The sequence below is a fragment of the Montipora capricornis genome, chromosome 3 (assembly GCF_036669925.1).
Source record: "Montipora capricornis isolate CH-2021 chromosome 3, ASM3666992v2, whole genome shotgun sequence".
NCBI classification, from domain to species: domain Eukaryota; kingdom Metazoa; phylum Cnidaria; class Anthozoa; order Scleractinia; family Acroporidae; genus Montipora; species Montipora capricornis.
In genome coordinates this window covers 75,496,239-75,512,349 of record NC_090885.1, presented here as the reverse complement: position 1 = coordinate 75,512,349, position 16,111 = coordinate 75,496,239, and the positions used below count along the sequence as shown (strand labels likewise).

At 35.0% G+C, this 16,111-nt stretch overlaps 2 protein-coding genes across 3 annotated transcripts in view; one reads left to right on the top strand and one right to left on the bottom strand.

Moving 5' to 3' along the window:
• LOC138044151 (uncharacterized) overlaps positions 1–16,111 on the top strand; it is a 63,063-nt gene that overhangs the window by 31,114 nt on the left and 15,838 nt on the right. For both annotated transcript variants that reach the window (XM_068890827.1, XM_068890826.1), the window contains exon 5: positions 368–417. In XM_068890827.1, coding sequence (XP_068746928.1) covers positions 368–417 — 50 coding nt within the window. The remainder of the gene's footprint in view (positions 1–367; positions 418–16,111) is intronic.
• LOC138043072 (uncharacterized) lies at positions 3,157–5,430 on the bottom strand. The gene is made up of 2 exons (XM_068889184.1): positions 4,604–5,430; positions 3,157–3,171 (listed from the first exon to the last, which is right to left on the bottom strand). Exons 1-2 carry the CDS (start codon positions 5,387–5,389, stop codon positions 3,157–3,159), a joined length of 801 nt encoding a protein of 266 aa, XP_068745285.1. The 5' UTR covers positions 5,390–5,430.

Sequence of the window (16,111 nt, the reverse complement as noted above, 5' to 3'; positions counted from 1 at the left end):
TAAAATTGCGTTTACAACTGCGAGGATCATAGCTTCACTTGATTTCATATCCGCAGTTCAAATATATGGTTCATTTCATATATCGTTTTATCATTAACATAACTATGGTGCTTTTACACAAAGGATGTTGGATGGTTTTTTATATGTGATCATAAAATAATTGGTAAGTATTTAATAATTATGACCATATCAGGAAGTTTAATAAGGGCAAGATTTACGTAATGGAGAGTAACATGTTCTGAAAGATAGATTAGAGACTGGGCCTGTGCTCTCGAAACATCATCTTTTGCTTAAATATGGTTAATTTACTTTTATTTGAAAGAAAACAATGAGTTAACGACGTTTTGTTTTTGCGCATCTTCTGCAGAAATGGAAAGACGCAATCATAAAAGATAAGGAAACATTCTGCGGTTCCGAGTAAGTAGAGCACCAACGTAATTCTTAGGGGATATTTACATTAGTCCGGGACAAACTCAGACCGGTATGAACTTGTACCGGTATGAAATTTGAAGCTGTTTACATGAAACCGGGGCGAAATGCTTGGCGCCTGGTCTCGGGACGAAATTATATCTTTTGTCCAGTAAATATAACGCTGACCCAAAGCATACAGGCTTTATATGAGAACGGTACGAACTCAGACCTATACTAGAGTTTCTTCCCTCGGTCTAGCAACCGAGACGAACTTGGGTCAGATCGGTCTGAATAGTCCATTTTACAGTTGTGTGCTTAGTTTCCTGGCCTATGAATGAAATTGAGGCTGGAGTTGACCTTGTTTTGATAGAAACCTCACTGCTTTTCTTATTTAAACTCTTTTTTAATTTTTACAGCAACTTTAAATTTAATACGATACTAAATACAGAGCATTTCACCTTACAGTACATTAGTTGATATTTCAAAGGGACAAGTATATATAGGAGAGAAAGGAATTAAAACTAGCAAGACATAAACAGAAATAAAAGACGAAAAGGAAAAAGTAGAAGAAGTGGCACATACTCTCAAACAAATGTATTTGGGGCAGCTCATGCACAGAGTGTTGTCCATTTTGCTCAAAAACTCAGCAAACTCAAAACTCAGTTCGATTGACCGTATTCTGGAATAGGAATACATGGAATAGGAACCATAAATCCTTCGTTTTTACGGAGATTTACATTAAAATTGTCAAACACCTGCTAAAATTCTATATTGAACATATCTTTATTATCCTTGTTGTTTGAAAATGCCAAAGCATACGCTTTTAAATCATCACTCCACGTATTCTTTGTGTTATTTTTAAAAGCAATTGTACGTTCACAAAGGATCTTTTCATTAAGTAACAAGCTGAAAATCAGTTCAAAAAGCTGATATTTTGCAATGATAACAAAATGGTCCAGGGCATTTAAGGCGACATGTTTTGATCGCTTTTCGTTCCACCAGCTGATTAGCATTCGCCAAAAAGTTTGAGTTCTGGGACATTCATATAGAAGATGGAGTAAATTTTTGTGGGAGTGGTTACAACGATCATATCTCGAAGATGTTTTCAAATTCATTTTGTAAACATTGTTGTTAGTATACGTAGGTAGGATGTTATGTATCACCTTATATTGAAAAGACCGTAGCTTGTTTTCCATTGTGACCTTGAAGGGTAATTCATAGATAGCTTTAACCGGGAGATTTTGTTTGACTAGTTTGATTTCTACATTCGGGGGTCTGACTTTTCCAACACAAGCATTTTACGAGCAGTTTTGGCAGTTACATTCGCATAAGTAAGGTTGTGTTCGTCACTATTATTAAAAGTTTCTTTTTAATTAAGAATTGACCTTTTCCATGCATCAGGGATCGCAGAATTATCGAAAGGAGACCATTATACGTTAGAAAGTCCACTGACAAACCGCATTTTTGTTGAAAATCGGATCTTGATAAGTTTCTGCTTTCGTTTAAAAGGTAGTAGATTTTAATAAACTCTTTTCTATACCATAGCGAATAAAAGGCTGGTTTTCCGTCCATTCTTATAAAACTGTTATTCCAAATAGTTTCATGGTGGTAGTCCCTAACCGTGGAAGGGTTTCTAGAGTATAGCTCCTGCCAAACAGTCAATATATCGATGTAAAATGTTGGCACATGTAGGTCCAAATTTAAATCTCGTGTGTCAAATTACAATCGAAGATAAATTGACCCCCATATTGAGATGTAACTAAGGAGAAGACAGAGCACCATCCACTGCCATCTGCCTCACATAAGCGTTTAACCCATGCTGCTTTAAGCGATTTATCCAACATGGTGAAGTCAACCATATTAAGACCACCCTTATGTACAGGACCTATGAGGGTGTGGCATTTTACCTTATCTGGCTTAAAGTTCCAAATGAATTTGAAACAATTATTATTGACTTTTTCAGCGAATTTCGGAGGAACTGTAAAACAGACGTGTTGTAAACTAGTTTAGATATGGCGAGTGTCTTAATACAAATCCTTCCTATAAGAGTTAAATCCCTGGTCGTCCATTGATTTAAAACTTTTTTTAGCGTCACAAGCTTTTCTTCGAAATTAATTCTGTAACTGTTGGTGGTGTCATAGGCGATGGCGACATCAAGCGCAAATATATATTCTTATGGCTACCCAATGTGAAATGGAGCGTGCTTACCTAAGTCCAAGCCACTTCACTTCCGTTTTTAAGGAATTTAATTTCAGAGCAGAACAGGTTCCAAAATCATTTAAAGAGATTAATATTGAATCGGTGGTTGGTAGAGCACTCATTCTTTATAAAAGCTGTAAGGTCATCTGCATACATACTTAGTTTTAATTCAGTCTCATTGAATTTCAAACCACAGACATTTTCATTTAGTCTGATTGCTTGGGCAAGCACCTCAATTGCCAAGACAAAAAGAAGCCCTGAGAAGGGGCAACCTTGTCGAACACCTCTATAGAGCTGGAAAAAGTCTGACGCGTAACCATTGCTCATAACACAGCTAATTAGCATGACAACAACATCATTAACATAAAAGAGGGAGGTCTGTATCCTAACAGGGTCAACACCAGCTTCACTTTCATTTAAAGGCCAGGTAACTAAGCACACAACTGTAAAGAGGTATATTCATTGTCAGGCCGGTTTCATTTAAACGCAGCAAAGAAATGTATGGAGGCCGATACGAACTCATGCCGCTCTGAGTTCGTCCCGGTCTCAGGCAAATGCCCCCTAAGAAAAAAAAGAACGGTTGCATAAAAAGACAAGAAATTGTTAATTAAATGATATAAACGTATACCTTCGATGTGCGGGATATAGACAAATGATAGAAGCGATCCTCGTACTTGTATCTAGACGATTTAAGCGATTGCCACTTATAGACACTGAATTCAGGCGGCTTTAAACGAGATTCAAACCCGATGACCTCTGCGATGCCGATGCAATGCTAGTAGTATAGGAGTTGGGGGTATGAGAACATTTTTGCAAAAATGTTCTCAGACCAACCCAACTCCATACTACTTTACATTTAATGGCTTCCAACTTTAGGTCTCGTATTCTTGGAAATCTATATGTTTTATATTTCTGCGAATCTATGCCGTGGCGAGGTAGAATGGATTTTATAGTGACCGTATGCGTAACTTGCCATACCATTGTTGTGAATATATCGCTTGTCATCGAAGCAGGATAATGATACTTTATTAAGCTCATAGCTCCCAAGTTGATGCAAGTTGCTTCTGATCGTTTTCATGGTGTGTTGCATTTGTTCGCTGTTGAACAGTACGTTTTTGTAATTTTCATGAGTGATGTTCTTCTTAATAATATTTTTCTTGATTCCCTTTGCCGTCTTTCCACCTTTGTCATTGTCTTTCATATAGGAATACATTTTTGATCTCAATCCAACGAATTCGGTGATCGGTATACCTGCTGCCTCGTCTTTGAATTTACCGATTACCTTTTTATTTGTCTTGTCGAAATATTGCGAATCTTGAGAATAATCACTGTTGTCGAATTTGTCTTTATCATTCCAAAAGTCTTGGTATGCATCACTCGTTTGGATTTCATATGTCAAGCTGTCTGTGTCTGTGAATAGCAATTTTGCTTTGCTGCCGTATTTTTGTTTGATGTAATTATAGTGAAAATCATACATTAGTGTCTTGCTAAGATCAAGGATACACATACCCACATATGCCGGCCTGTTTAGGGTTAGTGTTTCTTTGATTTTATGCACTGCCACTAGATTTTCATTAAAGATCTTGCTGCTAACATATGTTGGTTTAGCAGCCATTTTTAATAGTTTGTTTTCATCAGTCACTAATCTGACATCTACTCTTTTTCTAATGTTTTCCATTGTTTTTCCAAATACACTGTTATTCATGAGCTTGAAGAAGTCTTTCTCGAAAGCATTTTTAGCATTAGTTCTTTTTTCAGTATTAAAGTCGATGTATTGCTTCAACCATGCGGACTGATTGAACTCTAGTACTCGATGGACTTTGGTTATTTTCAAACCAAGATCTGTGTATAATTGAAGGTTTCTGTAATGGAGTACGTATTTTTCTTTATTGCTTAACGTAGGTACCAGTTTATGAACTAAACCAGTTGATACATTAAATTTATCGGCTATTTCTTGGCAATAATTAGAAAGCATATCTTTGTTGACTTTTACCTTTTCAGGTGCTAGCGGATAATCATTATGCAGATCGTGTAATTCTTTGGGATATTCCAAATCAACTTCTAATATCGAACCTTTATTGCTATCTTCTTTATACTTGGATAAGTCTATTTTGTCAATTTGTTTTTTAGTCATCCATCTGAATCCGCCAGTTGGAAGGTATTGGCTCATTGCCCAACCATACAGATTGTTGGCGTCTAAATACATGATATATTTTGAGGGCGCCTTTTCATCATATGTTTTCATGTATCTATTATTAGCTTTACCGTATCGGTTAGCAATATAACTGGTTCCGCCACGCATTCCTTTTTCAATAAACTGAAACATGTCAATATCAGTCATAAGCTCCAATTTAATGTCAGTCATCTTTAACATAGCATCCCATGAAAGACCTGGAGATGTAAAATAATGACAGGGGTCTAGTTTGTAGTATTGCAGACATGTCTTTCGAAAGTTTTCAAACACATCAGCTAATAGAAGGATGTCAGATTTGAGATATAAGTCATGGTACTCACCCATATTTTTTAGATTGAAAGTGTTCCATACATTTTGAGCATGTTTGTATTGATCATCTGAGATATGCTCATCATTTAATATACTGTAAAATTCTTCTTTTGGTGGTAGCTTTTCATTGAATTTACCGAAGCTATCCATGAAGTCGTATGGATATACTCCTTTTCGAGACATCAAATCAAGCTTTTCGTTTTCAAATATTTGAGAGGTGTATTTCAATGATTCTTTTGGTAGATTGCTGACCAGTCTGTCAAGACTTGAGCTCATGAATTGGAAACTGTCAATAAAGGTCAGATGATGACCGAGCATGAAAGCCATATATTTCTCCATGTTATTGGGAATTGCATTTATATTCATTTGGCACTTTTCACCTTTCTTGTTTGTGTATGTATGATTTTTAACTGTCTCACCGATCTCTTGCATTATAAAATGACTGTCATACCCACGGAGATTGTGAAATATGACTGGTATTTTCTCAGTCAATCTGAAATTCAGGTTGCAATCTTGATGTGCGGATCCTCTGTACTGACCAGTCACATGGCAGTGATCTCTCACTCTTACATCAGTTTTATTGTATTCTTTTTCACATATATGGCATTTATCAGCTTTTTGGAATTTTTCTTCATCATCTTTAGTCATTCTTAATGGTTTATTGAAATATTTTTTCATAACCTTCTTGCAATATTTGACTTCATCCAGCATAGCTTCCATAAATTTGTAAACGGCTTTTTCACCTCTGTAAATTTGTACTGGTTTCGTGTATTTATCGTCATAACAACAAACAACCTTGTAACCGTATCCACAGTCTGTATGCTTCTGATAAGCTTCAGTGAATGATTTGTCATTGTTGGGTTGACATCCATGTATTTTTTCAGTTATGGCTTCGAAGTCGGCATATATTACAAATGGAACTGGTAGTTGTTTATGGAAATTATTGAATTTTAGTATGTTGTCACCTTTTGTTGGCATTGTAATCGCTTGTGTGCCATTCACTTGGATACAGTTTTCTTTATGATCAGTCAATACTCTTTCAGAACTGAAACACTGAAGACAATGCTTGCAAAAATGTTTTCTCTCTTTGTGCTTGGTTTGATTGTACATAAACTTGTTGAAATCTTTGATTAATACATAGTGCTTGTTTTCATTTTCTGTTATAAGAAGCAGATTCATACAATCTTCATACTTTTCTTTTGACACATGAATGGGATATTTTTGTTTTTCTTCATAACCAAACACATTGATGTTGATTGCATTATGTTTTTCTATTTTGTTGTACTGTTTGGTAGTGACTGGAAATTCAATTCCTGAATAATTTAATTTTTTAATGAATGCTTTATCTGATTTTTTTATTCTTTGGGGATTTTTGTCTTGAGGATTAAGATGCCGAATGTGGCACCATCTAAAACATTCATTGTCACTGTTTTTTATGTTGATCAATCCCTTTGCACTGTTTCTGAGTTCATTTGGTAGTTTGATGTATGATGATCCTTTCATTGGTTTGTATTTTACCACATTAAGATAATGATTGTCAACAGATTGAACAGTCCAACCAGATCCCTCTGAAATCCAAACTGCAATCTTGTTCAGTATGACTTGTTTTGACAAAGATAAAGCCAGTTCGATTTGTGTGTCATTTGTTATTGTTTGTGGTTGACTGTTAAAATAAGCCGTTTTGATGATTTTTTCTTCTCGCCCTAGTTGTTTTTCAAATGTGACCCTCAATGTTTCAACAAACTTCAGGCCTGTCATTGATTTTAATATTTTTCCAATGTGAATGGCAACAGCCTTTCTTGTATTTTGCAGTTGCAATAGTGGGTCTTTGCTGTTTTTTATGTTGATTTCATAAGACTTTGTGAACCCTTTTAAAGCTTTGTTCGTTTCTTGTATTATGGTCCTCGGTAATGGAACTGGTCGTTTTTTGGTTCTTGGCGCTGGAATTGGTCTGTTTAATTGTTCTATTTCTTGTAACCATTCAGCAGGAGGAGCCGGCAGTCTCTTTCTCTCAAAATAGTCAACCATTTGTTTTACACTTTTTCTTGGGCCCGGTATTGGTTTTACAGTCCTCGGTGCTGAAATTGGTTGTTTGTTTTGCTGGAGAAGCAATTTTATTAATTCTGATTTACTTAGTTTCTCAAGATCAATCTTGTTCATACTATAAGTTGAGATATTATTTTTCATACTATATATTTATTGAATAGTGGTTTCTCTTTAAATAGAATTTTTGTTTTTTGACAAACTAAACCCTTATAAAGAAATAATATATACTATATTATTATGACCAAAATCCAAATCAAAGAATGTGTTTATTCAATTCATCCGATTTACGACTTGTATGCCGCCGACGAAAATGGAAACGTAATCTATATTACAAAAAAAATTTCAACAATTGGTAATAAGCATAGAAGCGGTTATATGTATTGCAATGTTAAAAAACATGGTGAAAGACAGAAATCAATGTCTGTTCATCGATTTGTTTGGGAATGTTTTAACGGTCTTATACCTGAAGGAAAAGTGATTGATCACATCAACAATGACCAAAAAGACAACAGATTATGCAACTTGCAAATAATGACTCAACAACAAAATTGCAAGAAATCAGCAAAGAATCGTGATTATTCATTTGCTGCTAAAAATCATGAAAACAGAAAATGCATAAAAGCAACTAACATAACCACTGAAGAAGATACTTATTTTTACAGTATGTATGCTGTTCAACAACATCTTCAAATAAATGCTGGTATTGTCAAAATGGCATGTGAGGGTATCAACAAATGTAAATCAGGTGTTTCAAAAAAGGATGGTCAACACTACAAATTTAAATATGTCAAACAAGATGAATTGCCTGATGACTACAAAAAATCTTCTAATAAAAGACCGCAAAGAGTATCTGATGAAGAAAGAAAAAGGAATCAAGCGCGATTCATGAAAAATTGGGCGCATAAAGAATACACGTGCTACCGATGTAACAAAATTTTGAAAAACGGTAGCAAGTATGTGCATAATAAAACTTGTAAAACATCAGTAAATGACAAAAAATCAGATTAATTGCCGTTTTCATATATCTATTCCCTAATCATTGTTATGGGCGACAAAAAATTCTTGTATCTTTCAAATTCTCTGAATAAAAAAGACATTTTGGCTTCAGCTTTATCAAACACTTTTTTGATTTCTTTTGTTGGTGCATTTTGTTCTAATGCAAATTTTAAACAGGGAAACTCTATTGTACGAACAAAATGCATGTACTCCGCGTTTTTTGCGATAATATTACAAATTTCTTCTTGCACCAATTTTCTCAAGCATAAAGCTTTTACTATTTCTGCTCCTTGGAACATGTATACTTATAACTCACACAAATATTCAAAAGGAAGATGAAAAATCACTCCGTCTTCATTTTTTGTTTGTATTATCCATGGATACATTTTTCGTGCATACTTACGCATTGCTGCCCAAGATATTCTTTCACTCATCGCCTTCCAATCTATTTTGTATTCTGGGTATCTTTCTTTTAGCACGTTTTCTATGTCATTTTCTTTGATGTCATTCAATAAATAATACCAAATGATCAACTTGTATTCTTGTCTGTCTGAATATTTTTTCATATACTATATGTTTTTTATTTCTTATGAACCCAACCATTCTAGACATTTTGACGTATCACCACAATCAGGATGAAAATCGAAAAATTTTCCACCCTTGTGTAAATGAAGTCTGTAACGACCTTTTGAATTTAACACCAAGTTGGCTTTTATCTCTTTGCCATCAATCATTTTTAACACGTCTTTGCAATTGATTAGGTGAAAAGCAAAACGGCGTAATTTCTTATCTCGCAACAAACGAAGAATGAAATCGTTGTAATTTTTTTTCATATACTATATGTTTTCATTTTGTTTTTATACAGATTCATCACTGTCTTGTGACGACTCAGATTCTTGCGAACTTGAGCAGCTTTCTTCAGATATACTTTCTTGCGATGGCGTCCAATCGGAATCTGAACCAGGGTCTTGATCGCTCTCATAATAGAAACCAAACTTTTCTTCATTTTCAAACTTGTCCATATAATATAAGTATATATTTTTATTTTTTTATAAGTATTTATGCGCGTTTGTTTCACCACAATTCATATGTTTTCAATGTCTTTCAATGGTATCCAACTGTTGAATTCATCACTGTATCCCTTCCATTTCACTAGAGCTTGTTTCTTTTTATAGTCCCTCCGAATTACTTTGTCAATACGGAAAATATCCTGCTTTGCTTTTAATAATTCAGGTTCATAAAAACTGCCTTGTATCTCTTCGTCATTGAGATCTTTTAGTTTGTATGTTATTGGATTAGTGTATTGGATCTTATCAACTGTAAACACTTCTTCAGTCCAATTTGGTGTATAACCCTTGTCGAACACATTCCGTTTATACTTAGATATTCGAACCTTATCACCAACCTTGAATTTTGGTTTTTGTTTTAATGTTTCTGTGTCACCGTATAGATTGAAGTAAACTCTACCTTCATTCCTCTTATTAGATGCTTCTACAGGAGTCATTTTTATGCTTGAATGTTTTGTGTTGTTGTACTGTTTCACTAGTTTGGGTAACATATCGAGATACATTGTATTACCTTGAACAGTGAACTGTTTCCACATTTTGGATTTAATTGTTCTATTCCACCTTTCAACCACTGAGGATTTCTCCTCATTTTCAGTGGAGTACATATGTATCCCATTTTTATCCAACAAGTCTTTCAAGTGTTTGTTATAGAACTCCTTTCCCTTATCAACCCATAAATATTGTGGTCTTCTGCCTTCCTTGAATATTGTTTTAAATGCTTCAGTGACAGATTCGCCTTTCTTATCCTTCAATGGGACAATCCAACCGTATTTACTGAAAACATCGATAACCATAAGAAGATACCGATAACCTTTATTCCATTTGCTAAACTGTTGCATTTCAACTAGATCACTTGCCCATATTTCATCAATATGATTCACGATTACACGCCGCCGAGTAAAGTTGCGTCTTATGGATGCATGTAATTCATCTGCTAATTTTTCTTGCCAGTTACCCGACGGCTTTTTCCGTTTTTTGAAACTCCTAGACCTAGTTTCTGCTTTGTATTGATGACATTTCTCGCTAACCAATGCCCCCATTGTCTTTCATTATACGGTACGTTGTCTAAAGCTTGAACCATTTTCCTATCTGCTTTGTTTTTACATTTCCTGTCATCCTTGCAGACGGAATAATCAACATCGTGTTGCATTGCTATTGCATCAGTTTTGCCAGTGGGCATATCATATATTTCCAATATTTGACCAGTTTTTGGGTCATACTTCAGTTGATTTTCTAAATCATTATAAGGTCCTGTGTAATGATGCCCAGGTAATGTCCATCCGCCTTTTGGTTTCGGCAATTTACCAATAGCTTTGTGAATGTCAACAGCGCCGCCATCAAGATCTTTTCTGTTTGTTGTGTATTTTTTCTTGGGTCTTATTTTTGTTGACAATTGATCGAGAGCTTCTGATCCCACTTTGTGAAGTAGAGGATTCATTTTTCTCAAACCATAATCGATTGCTTTTTTCTGCAATTTTGGGTCTCTCATTAATTCGGAACCATAATATCTTCCCATTTCAACTGCTTTTTTGCCAAGATAAGGTACTCCTTTTGTTAGGAACAATTCTGTTCCAGTATTAGCAATATCACTGAGTAAGCCCGCTCCCAACGGGCTGTTTAGTTTCCCTGTTTTTTAACAAATTTGGTCTTTGTAATACCACATTCAGCACAAGTGCAAAAGAACATTAGTCTACCATTTTTGGCTGTTTTGTAACCTGAAGGTTCAACACATTCGGTTACCTTTTTCTGTTTTACACAATATGATTTCATAATATATATAAGTTAGATATTTCTAAAATAATATTCGATAAATCTCTCATTTTTCATTGTATCATTTATGTCGAATACTTGTAATAAATCATAATACGAATTACCCTTATTCATTTCATTTAGAAAGTATAAACAGAAATACCCACAAGTTGTTGTTTGTATGTTTTGTATCTGATTGTTTTGATGTAACAAAGTCAGATTTTTCTTTTTGGCATGATCGACGATCTCTTGAAATGGGGGCATACCAAAACTATCGAAATAATTTATCACATTGTCTTTGACATATGTTGCAACCCAATGACTTCCGCTCATATAAGCTGGTTCTAGATTGTAGATGAATAACGCCTGTTTATGGTTATGTGGAACATTTTCATTCCTTGACAGTACGTCATTGATCGGTATATTCAAATATTTACACCATTTTATCAGATCGTGGTTGGACATAGGTATTTTTTTGTGAAATTTTGGTTTCACAATATTGCCCCCAAAATGGGTATGCCATTGAATGGACTGTTTTTGCCTAGGAGAAGGCCTTTTCCCGCCTTTTTTTTGGTTGAGGATGTTTTTTTTTCACCATAACCAGTCACATATGGCGGATAACTGTAAAATGGAGGGGGCATTCCCATTCTAGGTGCTCCTGTACCATCCTTTTTCGACGAAGGTGGTCTACCTACCCTCGGTGCTCCTCTTCCCGTTAGCTTTTTGACAAGATTCAAAGCCAAAGGTATTCCAATGCTAGCCAACAGAGTGCCTAAAAATCCACCTGATTGTGTTTTAGTAGGTGTTATATGCACACCAGAACCTGTTTGAGCTGCATTGATGATGTCTCTTTGCTGTTTTGTAGTGAACATGTTCAGATATGGCATTAGTTTATTGATCGCCTCAAAAGGTATCATCATAGGTAATGGAAAAGCACCGCCTTTTTGACCGGATCCAATCAATTTTTTAGCTCCGGCTTCTGCTAAACCACCAAGAGCACTCAACCCAAGGGTTTTACCAATAGCTGGAAGAGCTCTCATACCAAGTGACAGTACGGTGCTCAAAAGACTTCCGCCTACTTGTTTTCTGATATTGGTCTTAGCAAGCTTAATGTCCATTCCTTTGTTCAATTGTCGATTTTTTTGCAATCGTTTTTTCACCATTGCTGGAACATAAAGAGTGTCGTTTCCATTAAGAGAATCATTTGTCAGTCTTAGAACAATTGTTTCCCTTTTATGGTAAGCATTACTCAGATTCTTTTTTTGATTATCTGAAAGTCTTACGTTGATTTCATGAAGTTTAGTCATATAATATATGTTATATAATTCCAGTTACAAATAAATATGTGTCATTTACTTGATTTCATATTACTATTTCAGTTGTGGGCTTAAACTATCACCAATTCATTACCCACCTTGTCAATAACAACCGACTCTTCGTACAATACAACTGCATGGACATTGAAATCTGCTGCACTATTGGCACTTATTTTATACCTGAAAATCAACTGTTTAGGGTCTCTTGTTACTTTCTCTGCCTGACATGACAGATCGAAATAGATTAGTGGATACAGGCTGTTATAATTGGCAAGATTCAACTGGGTTCCGGTGTTGTAATCGTTTTTTCGCATAGCATAAGACATCAGATCATTGAAAATCCTCACTTTGCTCTCACTGTCATATTCCGTTTCTGGGTAGAAAACACCATTGCCATATTCGAGTCTGCATGTTGTTAAATAACTGTTTGCGTTTGCTGCATTTAGTTTGAAGGTATCAAGTAGATATGGATTTTGAGTTGCAACTCTGGTTTTAGCCCGTTGTAGATAAACAAAAATTGCTTTGACATTGTCAATACTGGAAGAAATCTGAAAAAAACCACTGACTCTAGCAGGTGCTGACACTGCATATAGTTCACGCTGATATGTCCATTTGTGTTCTTTCATGAAAGAGCTTACAAATTTGTCGTACATACTGTCTTTTGGTGTTAATTTTGGAACCCATAAAAGAAATCTGTTAATCACTACTCTGCCGGCATCTGTTCCTGCTGCCATATTGATGAGTTCATTGTCGTTCTGGAGATTCAAATTGAATTGTAACTGCATAGGAACCAACATTTTATCCTGCAACTCTTCAAAAAAACTGTAACGATTGAGAGGTATGATCAAATTCACATCTTTTGCTCCTCCCGTTCCATCATTATTGGTCGCTTGTGTAAGCACTCTTCTAGATTCATATCCTAAATTAGTATTGGCTGTCGTATCATTTGTGTCTAAATACCAAAAACTGTTTTTACCGACTGATCTGCTGTAATCATCAGAATATTCCAACAGATTCTTCACAAAAGTGACCTTATGTAGATTGTCAGTATCGTAAACAATTTTCCCAGCACTTTTAATCATCATATGTGCAATCAATGAATGAGATCCGTTTATCACCGTTATTCTATCGGCTGCTGCGTAACCAGCTCCATCTGCTGTTTTTTGTAACTGGAATTGAACCTCGAAATAAGCATTGTACCAATCATAGAAAGAACTCCGGTCGTTGATGGTGAATCTATAACCGTTCTTTTCTTGATGTTGACCGTTACCTGGGGCTCGGATTACATCATCAAGTTGAAATCGCACCAACTCATTTCTTTGCAATAATTCACTTGTTCTAAAAGCCATTTATACTATTGTATTATATAATTTTGCTGTCATGTTATTTATTTGAAAAATCTACGCCTTCTTCCAGATCCTGATATCAATCTATTTAGTATCATATCAGTACTTTCATCTTGCTGTTTAATGGGTGAAGATGGGGCTATTGCCCTTTGTGTCGTAGCTCCTTTTCTCAAATTTGCCAATTTTTTCATTATTAGGTCTCCTGACTTTTCTGCCACCGTCTTGCCAATTTTATCACCTGCATGGGAAACCCCTGATTCTAATGCCTTCTTCGCTATTGGCTTGGCGAATTTCTTGAAAACAGATGATGCCACACTCTTCAACGGTTTAAAAATATTGTCAACGATAAGTCCAGACCCTTTGTGTTGAAATACAAATTTACCAAGTTTTGGATGGTAAAACCTCTTAAATTCATACGGTTTCATTATACTGTTACATTAGATACTTTTTAAAATCAGCGAAAAAGACGTATCCGCTCCATTTAGATCCACTAATCTTCTTTTTCCATCTGTTATCATGATTCTGATTGATGAAATTGTAGTTTTGTTCACAGGATTAAATGTAACTCTTTGTGGTTCGAGGGTGAAGGAGTAACTTGGTTTTAGTACACTAGTTGAGAATGAATAAATGATGTCTGTTTCTTCGCCGTCAACTAAACTTTCGTTTACCAAATCGCAATGAATATTGAGTACGTCTGTGTCTTGACTGAGATTTGGCACTCTTGGTCCAATATGCGTTCCACTTGCTAATATCTTTTTATCAAAACCGATCAGGTCATTAAAATTACTTGCTCTTAAATCAAGTCGGTAATTTGCAGCTAATGTAACCGTGACTCTGAATGTTGTTTCGTTGAATTCAAGAGTCATCGGATACGTATCACCAGTTTTCGTCACATTTTTAATATGTCTGTCAAAGTCCGTATAATTCCATACCCCAGCTGGAAAGGTAATGTCCTTAAAAGTTGAACCATTATCGGAGCTGTATTTGATTAATTGATTTTTGTACCCAGCATTGACATTGAACCAAGTGAATGACATGTTAATGACTCTGTTAAGACCGATAACGTATTGCTTATTATTGTCTAGAGTTACAGGTCTGGTGAAATTTGTTGTAAAATCTTCTGGTTTATTGTTCCCTTGATTTTTTACACTGTAAGATGATAAAACTATCTCTCGTTCCATTATATAATGAGGTTACATTAAATTTTGAAATATTGTTTGTATAATTTACCATATTGTGATTTGTTAATTGTTGTCATTTTCAATAATGTGTCCAATATAGAAACACCCATATTTCGCATGTCAATGCTTGTATTGCCAGCCAATATCTCACCAATGATCAAATCCAATTTTTTTATGAGTTCTTTCGGTTTGTTAAAAAATATCACATTGCCACCTTTTTGTTTTTTCCTACCAGAACCTTCCATTGTTTTCATTTTGTTTTCATAATGATCTATGTATGCGTTTAAAGCAACTCTTGCGTTGTCTATTCTTTTGTATTCCTTTTGTTTTACAGCTTCAGAAATTAAACCACTGTTGAATTGTTTACTTACAGCAGTCTTATAACCTTTTAATTGATTTCTTTTGAATTTAGCATCATTGACAATCTTTTTGAGATATTTCCTGTTTTTTTGTTCAGTCATTTCTTGTTGATTCAGTGTCATTTCAACAGAATCATAATTTTGAAGACCAAGATCATTCAATATCTCATTGTCCATGTCTTCATCATCTAATGCATAATCGATATCTTCGTCGTCATCGTATTCTGGTGGTAATTCTGGTTCTTCAGGGAAGTACTTAGGATCAATATGAATCTCTTTTTGTCCTTCCAGAAGATCTTGTAAAGATTCTTCATATGTTGGCGGTTTTGGCACCAGTTGTTTTTCTTGCTGTGGCAAAACAGGTTGTTCAAATAGATCACCAAGATTCATATCGGGAACTTCATCCTCTATATCAATGCCGTAATCAGGAACTTCTCCTTTCTTCAGTGGTCGTTTTTTCCTTGGCAACCTTAAAGCCTGATTACTATCAATAACATCATCTAATTTACTTGTAATTGGTTGGAATACTTTTGAAAATCCCTGTTGACTGGTCTTCTGATCGATATTATGTTTTGTAATTGCATTATGGACATAATTAATCTTATCCCCTAATTCAGATTTACTCTTTGCGAGTTCTTTCCACTTAAGTAAACTCATTTATTGTTATATTGTTACGTTACATAAAATGGAAATTCATATATAAAAAATAACGTTTTACACCGTGTTGAACACCATGTTAAACACCATGTTATTGGAATAATATACCCATATGATATAAATGAAAATACTAAATTATGACACCAAAGATGATCATGTCACAAATTTCAAACGAAAGCATAAATCCATGCCTAAAGAATGCTTCCGCATGCTCATTTGCGGACCTTCTGGTTCGGGAAAAACCAATACACTGATGCATATGATCTACAAATTATTGTACT

Coding starts and splice junctions, on each gene's coding strand:
- LOC138043072 (XM_068889184.1), bottom strand. CDS start 5,389: ATGAGCTCAAGTCTTGACAGACTGGTCAGCAATCTACCAAAAGAATCA.